Source organism: Leptopilina boulardi, unplaced genomic scaffold (genome assembly GCF_019393585.1).
Source record: "Leptopilina boulardi isolate dan_hultmark-lab unplaced genomic scaffold, ZJU_Lbou_2.1 LbouV2_316, whole genome shotgun sequence".
NCBI lineage: Eukaryota > Metazoa > Arthropoda > Insecta > Hymenoptera > Figitidae > Leptopilina > Leptopilina boulardi.
Genome location: NW_026137881.1, coordinates 1,361,480 through 1,375,696, shown reverse-complemented (window position 1 = coordinate 1,375,696; position 14,217 = coordinate 1,361,480). Strand labels below are relative to the sequence as shown.

Genomic DNA, 14,217 nt, shown 5'->3' with positions numbered 1-14,217 from the left:
AAATAATGATTTTACTTATATAAAATAAATATTTTTAACGAAAAAAAAGAAAACTGCATTTTTTTCTCATTAGCTGTGACTAAATAATATTTAATAATTAATATTTAAATAATATTTTATTCAAAATCACTTTCATCTGTTTCTTCATTGTGATTACATCTTCTATTCCATTTTTTATATTTATCTTCATTTTTTATTGAAATTGGTTTTATAATTCTCATCGATTCTTTGAGATAATTTATATTATTTATAAAATTGTCGCACACTATTTTATTTTTAATGATATTATTACTTTCTAAATATTTCCAAATTGGTCGTAATTGTTTCATAAAAGCTTCTTTACATAATAATTTAATATCAGCGCATGAATAACCTTCCGTTTGATTTATTAAATTTGAAAATTCCCCTAATTTTTGTATATCTTTGGAGACGTAAGTTTTTAAAATTTCCTTTCGTGTTTCTTCATTGGGAAGACCAACGTGAATGTGTTTTTCTAATCTTCGCAATAGAGCAGCATCCAAAACCCTGCCGAAAATTTACAATTTTTTATTAGTAGAATCTATTAAAAATTGGAAAATGAAAAAAATAAATTTAATTATCAAATTTTTTTGATACCATGGTATATTTGTTGCTGCCAATAATAATATATTTGCATTTTCCATAGTTAATAAACCATCAAGTCTGGCAAGTAATTCTGCTCGAAATCTTCGACTTGGCTCGGATTTTGATGCTGAGGAATCATCATTGCAAATTGCCGTCCAATCAATTTCATCGATGAAAATAATTGACGGTGCATAGTGTTTCGCGAGATCCAAAAGTACCTGGTAATATTAATTTTTTTTCTTTTTTTTTTAAAAAAAAGCTAAACTTTTTTTTGTTATTTTTTAAGAAAAAATTTTTTCGCTTCTACCAAAATCGGACACAAGTTAAATTCTTATAAAAAAATATTCTTCACAATGAAGACAATGCTCAAAAAAATTTGGAGCAAAAAAAAATATATATATGAAAATATAATATACGGCTTTACTCGTATATTTTTCAATAAATAAATAAATAATATTCCTATTTAAATGCAAATTCGATTAAATAAATTAGAAAAATATAATTAAAAAAAATTCAATGTCGCGATAAAATAAAAATTGGTTTAAATATGATAAATTGGTTAAATGTAAATTCGATTTTAAATATGAATTTCTATCATATTCTAGAAAATATAATAGAATTTAGGAAATGTTCATGCGCTCCGTTAAATTTTATGAGAGAATCACTTACGCGTATATATTTTTCTGTTTCTCCTCTCCACTTGCTAACTATTGAACTTGATGTCACATTAAAGAAGGTCGCTTCGCATTCTGTAGCGACAGCCTTTGCAAGCATAGTTTTTCCTAAAAGATCATATTTTCTCAAATATAAATATTAATAATTTACTAATTAATTAATTTACTTACTATTTTTTTTTTATATTTTCCCACTACTTTTAATTTAATTAATAAATAAATTTATTTATTTATTTACCTAATTTATTTAATTTAATTTAATTTATCTAATTTTATTTTACCTGTTCCTGGTGGTCCGTAAAGTAAAATTCCCTTCCATGGAGTAACATTTCCACAAAATAGTGTAGGATACTTTAAGGGATAAATAGTAGCTTCTTTCAATTGTGTTTTACATTCATCTAAACCTTTAACGTCATTCCAGTGAACATTTAAATTTGTTAAGACAATTTCCTAAAATTATATCTATATTAATTTAAATTCATCATTTCCCGTGTGGAAAAAGCCACGATCTTGCCCTCAAGAGTTCGGGGCCCCCGGCGGGGGCCCATGAGGGCTGATCCATATGGCGAATCCATGAGGGGCACCGTAGGGGCCCCGCATGGATCGCCCTCATGATCGATTAGCAAAATTTTCTAAGTCCAAAAATCAAATATTTTTTTATCACCAAAAAATTAATGTTTATAATGATTCAGAACCACGAAAAACGCGTTTTTAATAAAAATATATTTACACTTTTTTGAAAATAACACTCACACTTATGGCAAAATAGATGAGGGCCACCGTAGGGGCCCGCATGGATCGCCCTCATGATCGATTAGCAAAATTTTCTAAGTCCAAAAATCAAATATTTTTTTATCAACAAAAAATGAATGTTTCCAATGATTTAAAACAACGAAAAACGCGTTTTTAATAAAAATATATTTACACTTTTTTGAAAATTCGCCTGAGATGATTCATGATAATAATCATAAAGCATATAATTAATTATATTTTATAAATTGCATTTGATTGGAAAATATAATTTAATATCTTAACTTTAACTAAATGATGTTAAGCACTTTTCTTTGTTAGGTATTTTTGAAGTTTAAATAGCATCAAGAAGTTAGCATTCGTTTTGAAGTAGCGTACGTAGCGTAGTTGGTAAAGCGTTAGACTCATAGTCCGTAGGTCGTAGGTTCGATTCCCCCCATGCGTTAGATTTATTTATTTCTCAGGTTTGCGTTTAATCATTAATTCTATGTATGAATTAATTGAAAAATGAAAATATCCGTTAATAGTATGCATAAATTAAATATTTTTTAATTTTTTAATTAATTAATTTATTATTACTTTTAATTATATCCGACAGTTAATTAATTAGAACGTTAATTAATAAATTGAATTTGAGTAAGAATTTAATTTAAAATTGAATAATTATTAAATAAATATGTTATTTATTCATAACTTAAGCTTATTTATTATTAATTAACTTTTATTATTAATATTATTGATTAAAAAACATTATGGCAAACTTGAGGGCAAGATGAGGGCAAACGTGAGGGCCCATAAGGGCGCCCGTAGGGGCACCCTCATGGATCGCCCATGCGGGCGCCCTCATCGATGAGCATGTCGTTTCCATGAGGGGCCCCTATGGATCATCCATATGCGGCCCTCATGGCATGAGGGCGATCCATAAGGGCCCCCGCTGGGGGCCCACATCACTTTTCCACACGGGTTGGAAAAATAAGGAAAAACAAATTACTTGAAAAAAAAATAATTATATGGTCACAATTTCTCAAACAGATTATTATCTAAAAATAAATTTAATTTTCGATTGTTAAATAGATTTTTCACTCCTACTGCGATTAAAATAAGTTTCTGAAAATATTAAACCAACAAATTTTTTTGTTAATTAAAGTTGCAATTAAAATTGAAATTTTTAGCTACCAAAAAATACAATTTTTTTTTAAGATCCAATTAACCAATTTAAAAAATACTTTCTGTCTCCTTATAATTATTATTTATTATTATTATTATTATTATTATTATTATTTATAATTATAATTATAATAATTAATTATTAAATTAATTATTATTTATAACAAATAGTAATAATTGTTATTATTTAAGTAAATAATTATTAAATAAATTTTTTTCTCAACTGTTTTATAATCAGAAATGTATAAAAAATATTTTCATAAAATGTAGAAATATAAAATCGATAAAATAAATAAATAATAAAATTTTTATACAAAATATAGAACAATTTTTAAATTTTAAATAGGACATGAAGAACACATTTTTTTTATTAACATTCTGTAAATAAATAATTTAAAAAACTATTTGAAATAGGTACAACATTTTTAAATTACAAAAATTATTACTACGTTCCAAAACGAGAAAAACATTTTTTTTTTTTTTTTTTTTTTTGATAATTTTGACAACTGAATCTTGAGAAAATTTTTTTTTGAAATTTAAAACAGCTAAAAATTTTAATTGTTAATAATTTTAATAAACAAAAATTTTTTTTCATCTAATATTTTCAAAAACATTATTTTTATCACAGTAGAAGTAGAAAAACATGAATTAACATTGAAAATTATTTACTTTTTGAAAATTTTGATCCGTTTGAGAAATTCTGACCCTATTGATAAAAATTTTCAAAAAAAAAATTTATACGAATTAATTTTTAAATTCCTGATAATTTTTTTCGTTAAAAAAATATACAGAATAAATACTTAAATTATAATTTAAGTAATAATAATCTTTATTAGAAAATTAGTATTAGTAATTTATTAGGAATTTATTAGTAATTTATTAGTAATAAATTAATAATAAATTATAAATCATATATAGAAAAAAATTACTTTAAAATATTGTAATTAGTATCATAATTAATTTTTTTTTTTCGAATACTTTAGAAATAATTTCTGCAATCTCGTTCCAATCGGATCCAATTGGATATAAATCTTTAATCGGCTTAAGAATCTTCTCCTTAACTTCTTCTCGATTAAAGTTTTTATTTTGTTGTCCCTGTTGATTTACATCCTGAGAAATTGCACTAATTGGCGTCACTGTTATTTCCAAATTAGTTTCATGATTTGAATAATTTGTTTCCTTGGATATTTTTACTTTTGTCACATCATTTTCGTCATCGACTTTTTTAATATTTTTATTTGTTTTATCCTTTTTGCCGCTTAGAGAATTTCATATTTTATTTTTTTTATTTAATATTGAGCAAACATTTTTAGAATATCTTTGAAATTATTATATATTGATGGATAAATGAAAAGACATATTATATATCGATAGAAAGGAAAAAAAAAATTTTAATTGACATTTTTTTTAAAGTGATAAACATTCTTTATGGAATATTGAAAATTTTATTTGGAGCTTTTTTTATAATAGTGTTTTTAAAAAAAAAAGTTATGAAATTTTTAAATAATTCTAAATTTTTTCTCGAAGCTGATATCGAATTTGAAAAATGGTTGAAAAATAATTCCAAATACAAATTTGTTATTTACTAGAATTTTCTTTTTCTTTTCTTTTCACTTTCTTTTCTCATATAAAATTTTCGAATTTTTAATGATTTGCTTTTAATTTTAAAATATTTTTTTTTTTTATTATTCGGAAGTATAAAATTTGAAATTTTTTTTATAAAACTTACGTATTTAATATTGATGCAAGATTTACTGGTGTTTCATTTTTTTTACAAACTTTTGGATATTTATTAAATTTGGCAAAATAATAATCATAATATTCCAATAAAATTGTTTCAAGATCTATATTGTCACAAACTTGAACATCACATGCCAATCGAGCTTCATTTATTAAAGTTTGTACAGAGTTTGAATACCTGAGAATAAATAAAATTATTTTAAATTCATTTGGAAAAAATGAAATTAAAAATTTTTTTTTTTCAATTCAAATTATTCCATTGAAAAGCGGTTTTAAAAAAATTTCTTTCGTAGAAAATTATTTACAAAGTAAAAATATTTTATTTTATGAAATAAAAATATTTTTACTTTGTAAATAATTTAGTAATTAATAACTATTACTATATAGTGAATAGAAATTATTAATATACCTTTGTTCTCGCAGAAAGTCAATCACGAGATAAAGTAAATTCCTTCGTCGCTCTTGTGCACGTTTCTCCTCCTGATTAAAAATTAATAAATTCCTTAGTCGACTCAAAGAACTTTTTTTTTTTCTGTGTTCACCTTTTGCCGCATTTTTAAAAATTCATAAATGCATTGTGTATTGAGAAAAAAAAAGAAAAGGACTGCCGACCTCAATGATTCATATAATAGTAGAATCAATAGCAAGAGCCGTAAAATTTATTTAAATTAGAAATATAAATTAATCGTAAAGTAAGAGAAAAGTATATAATAAATGATTGAATTTTTATATCTCGTGATTTTATTTCAAATTGTCCATTGTGTACTTTAAAATATTAAAATCGACTTTCTTTTTTTTTTTTTTTAAATTTTTTCCTCTATTGTCATAGACCAAATGTGATTATAAAATAATTCAATGGAAGAAAGGAAAAATTTATTTGCAAAAAAAAAAATTAAATTTTAAGAGAAAATGAATTTTCCCATTTAATATATAATTTTTTTTTCTATTATTATGTGTTTGTATTATTGGATTTCAGGATCTAGTGAAGTAATTATTAAAGTATTTTTTTCTTTTGCTCAAATTTAATTTCCCAAATTTAGTAAATTTCAAAAAAAAAAAAAAAAAAAAATTCGTTAAAAAACGATAATTAAAATTGAAGTTTTTATAAAATTCAATGAAAAATTTTCACTTTTTACCTTGTCACGTACGTGATGAGACAATTTATTTGTTAAAGTCAGTCCATCCGTCATTGTTGAAATTTTTGCTCTTAAAGTACAAACAAAAGCCACATGAATTATACTAATTTGTTAAAAATAAAAAATAAATAAATAAAAATAATTAAATTCTAAATATCAAATTCATGTTTTAGAAATAAAATTGTACACATTTCTATACTCGCATTTCTATTTAAAAGACAGTAATCGTAACTAAGGCGGTTGCTATAGAAATGACGCAGTGTTTTTTTCTCTTCACGTTAAATTTCTACGTCAAAAAAAAATATGCAACATTTAAAATTTATTTATCGTATGTATACAAGTGATCAATAAATTCAAAAAATATATTATTTTCTTCAACAAAATATAAAAAAATATATATATAAAAAATAGGCATATATGTAAAAAAAATGAAAATGTTTTTTTGAATTTTGTTAAAAAAAATTGTTTTTTTTTTGCTTAATTTATAGCATAAATATTTATAAGGGCAGATAAGAGTTGAGAAATAGATAAAAAAAAAAATTTGTGCAATATTTAAAATAGATAATTTTATAATAAACAGAATTTTATATAAAAAAGTAAATAGTAAATAAATAGAAACTAGAAAATTATTTATTTATTTATATACATTTATATACATATAATAGTATAATAATAAAATAATAAATGTTGACAATTAAAAATAAATGTATGTAAATAAATTAATAAATTTATTACGATTTTCTAAAATTAATTTAATAATCAAATTTTAATAAAATTAATTATTATTGTTATTATTTGTATTAGTAATATTATTTTTGCATTGTTATTATAAATTAATAATACTTAGAAAATTTTTGCTTTTTGAGAAAATCATATTGCAATTAGGCTGAATAAAAAATTTATTGATCTTACAGAATTTAATTAAAAATATTTTTCTTCACATTTTTCATTAAGTAATTGCATGCTGTTATTTTTTTTCTCATTTAGAAGAATGAAAAACTTATTACATTACAAATTAATTAGATAGTATAGAAATTTCATTTAGTTATATATTATTTTCCTACTGAGAAATATAGTAAATATAATTTCATTTTTTAATTAATTTAATATGTTTACAAAAAAAAAAAAATAAATAAATAACTAAACTTTTTCTATTATCCTAATTATAACAATTATATTTTTATTAAAATTAATGTTAAAAATATGATCTCATCTCAATTTAATTATTGAAATTATCACACAAAAAATTTCTATTAAAAATCAACTTAAAGTTCAACTATTTTCAAAAATATTAATTGTAAATCATTGAAAATTCAAATAAAAAAAAAAAAAAATTTTCTAAAATTATTTAATAAATTATTCTCAATTTTGTAAAATTTAATTATTATATCTGAAATTTAACAAAAAATCTTTTGAAATTTAATTATTTAAAAAAATTTTAACTGTAATTCTTCTAAGTTCAAATATTTTTAATATTTCTTTAAAAATTCAATTATTTAAAAAAAAGTTTCAAATAAAAATTCTAAAATTGAATTGTTGTCAGAAATTAAAAAAAAAAAACTACAAAAGTTTAAATTTGCAGAAAATTTATTTCAAATTTAAAATTTTCTGCAATTCAGTTAAGTATTTTATAAAAATTTAATTTAAAAATCTGTATAATTTAATGACCATTAAAACTGAAAATTATGCTAAAATTTTAAATTCAAATAAATTACTGAAATCATACTTAAAATAATTTTTAAGTATGAAATGTAAGAATTTTTTTTTTTTGAAATTTGTCCTGACTAATATTAAAATTTTGAAAATTTATCTTTTCGATTCTGAAATATTTCAAATAAATTTTCCTGATAATATTCTTATAGAATTAGGTAATCTTATTGAGGAATTAATATAATACATTTAATATCTAATAACATTAGTTATTTAAAATAATTTTTTTTTAACTAATTGTAGATTTATAATTTTAAAAAAACATTGATTTTTTTTGGAATTTAAGTCGGCTAAAACGACTTACATATTGAAATAGTAGTATTGATTCTCTGCAAATGAAAAGAATTGCAAGCTCAAAAAAAAAAAATGTTTAGCCAAATTCTAAAATTTTAAAATGGCTGACTCAATATGGCATCAAAATCATTGACGCAGAGAGGTTCGATTAATCAAATGCAAAATCGATAATCCAAATATGATAGAATTTAAATGTTTAAAAAATTTGATTAGATTTACTTAAAATTTGTTACTCGCGGAAGTTTTGTTCACAAAGTGACCGAAACGGAGTCCTTATGATTTCAATCGCGTGTTCGCTCCACGAAGTCGTGCCTCCCCCCACCCCTCCTAGATCTCTCAACCACTTATTTGACCTAGAAAACTATTTGTATTTTCATGTGTAAATTATAGAATAAATATAGCAAACTTTGATTGAGAAAGGATTTCATAATACTGGTGTAAAATTGAAGGTTAAATAATTTCTTAAAACGGATCACCTTAAAAATGTTCAAAAAAGACCTCCATGAAGTTGGCGTCGACGCTCAGCGCCAAAAAATTGTTTTTCACAGGACCAAAAAAATGTAAAATTATTTTTTAAAAATCATTTTGGTCCAAATAATGCTTTGAGAAATACTTTTCAAAGTATTATTTTGACCCAAAACCATTTTAAAAATGAGATTTGATATTTTTTGTCTCATGAAAAATAATTTTCGACGCTGAGCGTCGCGGCGCCAGCTTCATGGAGAGCAAAAAAGAAATTAACTTTTAATGCACCCAAAGAAAAAAATTTCTTTGATTTAAAGAAACCAGTTTCTTTGACTTATTTTCTTTGATTCAAAAAAAAAAACATTTTCTTTATTGAATGAAAAAAATTTGTGTATTAAATTGAAGAAATGCTAACATTGATATGTAGGGTCAAAGTAACATTTATATTTGAATTAAATAACAAATTTCTTTGAAACGAAGATATTTTTTTTTAATCAAAGATAATTTGTTTGAAACAAATATAAATTTTTTTTGAATTAAAGAAAAATTTGTCAAAGAAATTGATTTTTTTGAATCAAAGAAATCTTTTTTCACGGAATGTTAAATCATTTTTTTACGATATAATAAATTTTTGGTTTATTCAAATAAAAGTTAGATTAACTTTAATTACCGCAAATTAACCAAATTTGTTATTTTCAAAGACAAATTTAAAATCACCCCCCTCCCCACTGTCTTATAACTTCTACAATTTTTGACCTAGACAGCTGAAATTCGGTACACAGGTGCAGTTTCATAGATTACGGTATAAACATGTAGTGAACCTGTTTTGAATTTATTTTAATATCGTTATAAAGGAAGGAAAAGCTTTTTTGACACTCCCCCCTTCCCACCACCTTTTCTAAAAATTCAAAAATTGCCAATTTAAAAAAAAAACTCCGAAATTTAAGTAGTACAAAATAAATTAGCTACACAAAAAGGATTTGTTTGATTCAAAGAAATCAATTTCTTTGATAAAATTTTTTTTGATTCAAAAAAAATTTATTTGTTTCAAACAAATTATCTTCGTTCATCTTCGTTTTAAAGAAATGTTTTATTTCATTCAAATAAACGTTTCATTAAATCAAAGAAATCTTTTCTTTGGCTGCAGCTGCTAACGAATATGTTTTTAGAAAAAATTTGCTACAACATCAAACATTTTTGCCAGAGCTGCTAAATAATTGTGTAAAAAAAAACAAAAAATTGAGAAAGGGGACCTTATGGTAAAGAAATTTTAGGTTATGTTTAGTGATAGTTTTACCTTGATAAAAATAGTTTCTAATTAATTCGGTAAATTCAAAAATAGTTTTCATAGAAGCGTCACGATCAAAGTTTATTCCCAGATAGCACGTAAGCTTGTAGCAAACTTGCGGCAAGCTTGCCGTGCAATATTGCCAACCTTGCACAGGTAAACTTGCCGTAAGCTTACTGCAAGCTTCAAATGTCCCACCTGACTGAAATCTTGCATGGTAAGCTTACCGAAAGATTGCAGTGTAGGGTTACTGCAAGATTGCACAATAACATTATCACAAGATTGCTCAGTAAGTTTGCACGGTTATCTTGTAGCAAGGTTGGTGCAAGGATGCAAATAATCTTGCTTTAAACACAAAAATTTTTTTTGAATGTTTCGTCTAATTTATATAGTTCACGGTGCGCCAGAAGAAGGTTTAAATAAAAATGAATTGACACTTAAAAATTCTTTTTGATTATGGTTTTAAGATGAATAAAAAAAAATAATAGATGTTTTAGATTTGGGTTCATATAAATTTATTGACAATGAAGTTATTTTCTTGTTTCGTTTTTATATTTATGCATTAAGAGTGTCGAACGGTATCTGAAATTCTTTGGCACGAAGAGAGCTTTAATTATCGCTCTGAACGTGAAATAGTATTGATTTTAAAATACTTTTTTCTCGAACCACGAACACTTTTAACAAAATCAGCCAAAATCCTCATCTTATAAATTTCCTAAATCCAAAAGACTGTACGAATCCATAGAAAAACATGGTTGCAAAACAGAAAGTAGAAAAGTAATCTAATAACAGCTGCGACTTTGTGCGCTCTGCATGCTGCTGCCATCTGACGGCGGCAAGAGGTAATGAACCCCTCATTATATTACTTTTCGTTTTGCAATCGTGTTTTTGTATGGATTCGCAAAATCTTTCGGATTTAGGAAATTTATATAAGATAACGATCTCTAGCTGCTTTTGTAAAAAGTGTCCGTCTTTCGAGAAGAAAGTATTTTAAAATCAATGTTTATCATTTTCACGTTTAGTGCCGTTTTTATAGAGCGATAATTAAAGGTCTCTTCTTGCCAAAAAATTTCAGAGATCATTTGACTCTCTTAAATAAATTTTGTCACTCTTAAAATCGTTCTTTTAACATTGTAATTTAATTTTTTAAAATCGGACACAAACACTACAGCAATATAATTATTTATATGTAAAATTGAAAATAAGTAATTATTTTATCATTTATTACAGTATTTATTAGATTAAATAAATTCTTATTCCCCATAAAACACTGTTTTTATATAAAAACTCAATTTTATTTAAATCGGGCACGTAAACTGATTTTAAAAACTACTGAGAAATGTTTTTTATTCATCTACGAATCATAATCAAAAAGAATTTTTAAGTGCTAATTCATTTTTATTTAAACCACCTTCTGACGCACCGTGAGTTTTATTATATAAATTAGACGAAACATTAAAAACAAATTTTTTTTTTGGTTCAAAGCAAGGTTATTTGGCAACCTTGCACCAACCTTGCTACAAGCTTACGATGAAAGTTTACAGAACAATTTTGCGAAATTCTTATTATGCGATCTTGCAGTAACCTTACACTGCAATCTTTCTGCAAGTTTACTATGCAAGCTTTCGGTCAGGTAGAACATTTGAAGCTTTCAGTATGCTTGCGGCAAGTTTACCGTGCAAGGTTTGCAATATTGCGCGGCAACCTTGCCGTAAGGTTGCTACAAGCTTACGTGCCTTCTGGGTAGTGAATAAATATAAATGTTTTGTATTGAGAGTTGATTCTTTTTGTGTATTTTCACTTTAAAAATCACAAACATAACCTAAAATTGTTTTTATCACTAGGTCCCTTTTCTCGTACTAGGTCCCTTCTACGTACTTTTTTCAAATTAAAGTAAGTATTAAGAAATTGGATTCTCTAGCATAAAACAACTAAATTATAATTTAGGAAATTTCGTGGAAAAATGATATAAATTTTAATATAAATTAATAAAATAAAAAAATAATATTATTGATAAAATTAAAAAAAAAATTTATTATTATTATTATTATTATTATTATAGTAGCAAAATAGGACTATAGCGAATGCGGCGGTGCGCTTTTTTTTTTTTATTTCGGCCAAGGGGTGCGTTGCGCTTCGCCAGGGGGGTGGGGTGGTTTATGGAGGGTGTCAGGGGGTGGGAGTGTGCAGAAACACGTTCGATCGACCCGTGAAACGTTAGCCCGTTCTATCACTGCGACAGAGTCGACAGTCACACGGTAGACCTTCAAGGAATCAGATGTTTATTTCTGATGTTGTCCACATCACAAAAAAACACATTGCATTCCACACCACATTGCCGGTTTATTAAATAAAAAAAAAAAATAATTTTTTTTTTTTATTAATTAAAATTATTGAGAAATTGACAAAAAAAAATTATTATTTTCAAAATTAAAGTGATTCAATTTTATTGGAACAATATCGTTTCTTTAGTTTTCTTCTTTTTTCCTTTTTGGTCACCAAACATCTCGGTGACAATGCTGAAAAGAATCACGTGCAAAATTATGTGAGACAGACAGCGGGATGCTGTTTAAAGGTATTAAAATTTTTTTTTTATTTAATGAAAATTAATCTTTCTTTTTTTAACAATAAAATGTGTCACTTTTGTTTGTAAATAACAAATAATTGTAAATAATTTATTAGAATATAATAATAATTGTCAATGCGACAGAATATATTAATAATAATAATAATAATAATATAATTTTTAATTATCATTTAATTATATTTTTGTTGTAATTGAAACATTAAATGAATTATTTATGTATTCATTATGTAATATTCTATTGTTGAATTAGTAAAAATTTTCTTGAAACTTTATTTTTATAAAAAATATTTTTGAATTAAAGAAAACTTTTTAACTTAAAGGAATATAAGAACTTTTTTGAATTAAATATAAATTTTCTTTGATTCAAAGAGACTGGTTTCTGAATATATTTTCTTTAGGTTTCAATGTTTTTTTCGTCAAGGCCCAGATAGCATGTAAGCTTGCAGCTCAACCTTGCGGCAAGTTTGCCGCGCAATATTGCCAATCTTACACAGCAAAATTGCCGTAAGCTTCAAATGTACCCTTACACTGCAATCTTTCGGTAAGCTTACCATACAAGCTTTTGGGGCCAGGTGGGACATTTGAAGCTTGCGGCAAGTTTGCCGTGCAAGGTTAGCAATATTGTGCGGCAAACTTGCCTCAAGGTTGTAGCAAGCTTACGTACTATCTGGGGGAATTTTATGAAAAGTACTGGAAAAATATCAAATTGCTAAAAATGCTACACTGAGAGAAGTTAAACACAGATTTCGTACTAAACACACGTTCAGATAGTGTACCTAACCTTTCGAGCAACATCGGTTCTAAATTGTATCGCAGCTGCGCTTTTTGGTGGACAGATACTGTACTAAATCGTTTGTCCTACAAGTTAGGTCAGAATCAGTACTCAATTGGCGCTGCTGCTGTTCGATTTTAGTACTGCGTCTGCACATAATTGTGGTACAATATCTGTCCCTCAAAAAATGCAGATGTTGCGTTAAACTTCTCTCAGTGTACTAAAAATTATTATTGTCTTAATTTTTTATAATTCAAAATCTCTTGAACATTTTTTACATATGAAAAACAAGATATTATAAAAATAACCGGTTTTTTTTGGACATTTTTCTATCTTCTTCTTTTGGACCAAATTTGGTTCGACTGATAAAGGTTTTTTTTTTGCTAATTCTTCTAATATCTAACTTCTTCTTTCTCTTCTTCTTCCTAAGATGAACTCAAAATTAGTTAAATTCAGTCTCAATTTGAAGTGCAACAAAAATGAGTCAGTAAGATGGCACCACATTTTATGTAGTATCATTGGCTCATTATTGTTGTACTTCAAATTGAGTCTGTTTGAACTCATTTTGAGTTCAGATTTTTTTTTTTATATATAACTTTTGACTCTATTCAGATATTTTTTAAATTCCAAGGACAGATATTTACTAGAAACAGGAAATGTTGACTTAAGGTTACCTAGCTCACGCGTTTTGGCTACTTTATCCGCTGCATCATTATTCTTAATTCCATTGTGGACCCAGAGGAGGCTGACGGGGTTTATATTTCCAGTTATTTTGTTAAGACCCTTGTGTCAATTTCTAGAAAACTATTATGTAGTTACATATAGCGTTTCAATGCAAAGAAGCTGCATTGCTTGCTGAAAAAATAGCGATATTTCTAACTTGGTAAAGCTTTAGAACCTAAAGAGCGCTAAAAAGTAGCGCCATAATTTTGGATTGTAGAACAGAAGCGGTTGATCAGAAACTATTCCTAAATCACTAGGAAGTAATTCTCCTTTCTTCCCTGCTTCTAACTTTTCTGTAACCACCTAGC

The 14,217-nt window shown here is 25.4% G+C and overlaps 2 protein-coding genes across 2 annotated transcripts in view; one reads left to right on the top strand and one right to left on the bottom strand.

Annotated features, from left to right (window-relative positions):
* Positions 1–97: 97 nt before the first annotated feature.
* Positions 98–6,316, bottom strand: LOC127283914 (katanin p60 ATPase-containing subunit A-like 2). Its single transcript, XM_051309035.1, has 8 exons — positions 6,071–6,316; positions 5,344–5,414; positions 4,924–5,112; positions 4,173–4,452; positions 1,559–1,727; positions 1,273–1,385; positions 616–821; positions 98–525 (listed from the first exon to the last, which is right to left on the bottom strand). The coding sequence occupies exons 1-8, from the start codon at positions 6,122–6,124 to the stop codon at positions 117–119; spliced, it is 1,491 nt and encodes a 496-aa protein (XP_051164992.1). The 5' UTR covers positions 6,125–6,316; the 3' UTR covers positions 98–116.
* A 5,746-nt stretch (positions 6,317–12,062) lies between these two features.
* LOC127283931 (uncharacterized) overlaps positions 12,063–14,217 on the top strand; it is a 30,163-nt gene continuing 28,008 nt past the window's right edge. The window contains exon 1 of the mRNA XM_051309072.1: positions 12,063–12,402. The gene's annotated coding sequence lies outside the window, so the exon portion shown is untranslated. The remainder of the gene's footprint in view (positions 12,403–14,217) is intronic.

Excerpts from the sequence above, each read along its gene's own strand:
- LOC127283914 (XM_051309035.1), bottom strand. The coding sequence starts at position 6,124 with ATGACGGATGGACTGACTTTAACAAATAAATTGTCTCATCACGTACGT. Across the intron at positions 1,386-1,558 it reads TTACGGACCACCAGGAACAG|GAAAAACTATGCTTGCAAAG; the intron begins GTAAAATAAAAT and ends ATGATCTTTTAG. Across the intron at positions 822-1,272 it reads AAACAGAAAAATATATACGC|GTACTTTTGGATCTCGCGAA; the intron begins GTAAGTGATTCT and ends TAATATTACCAG.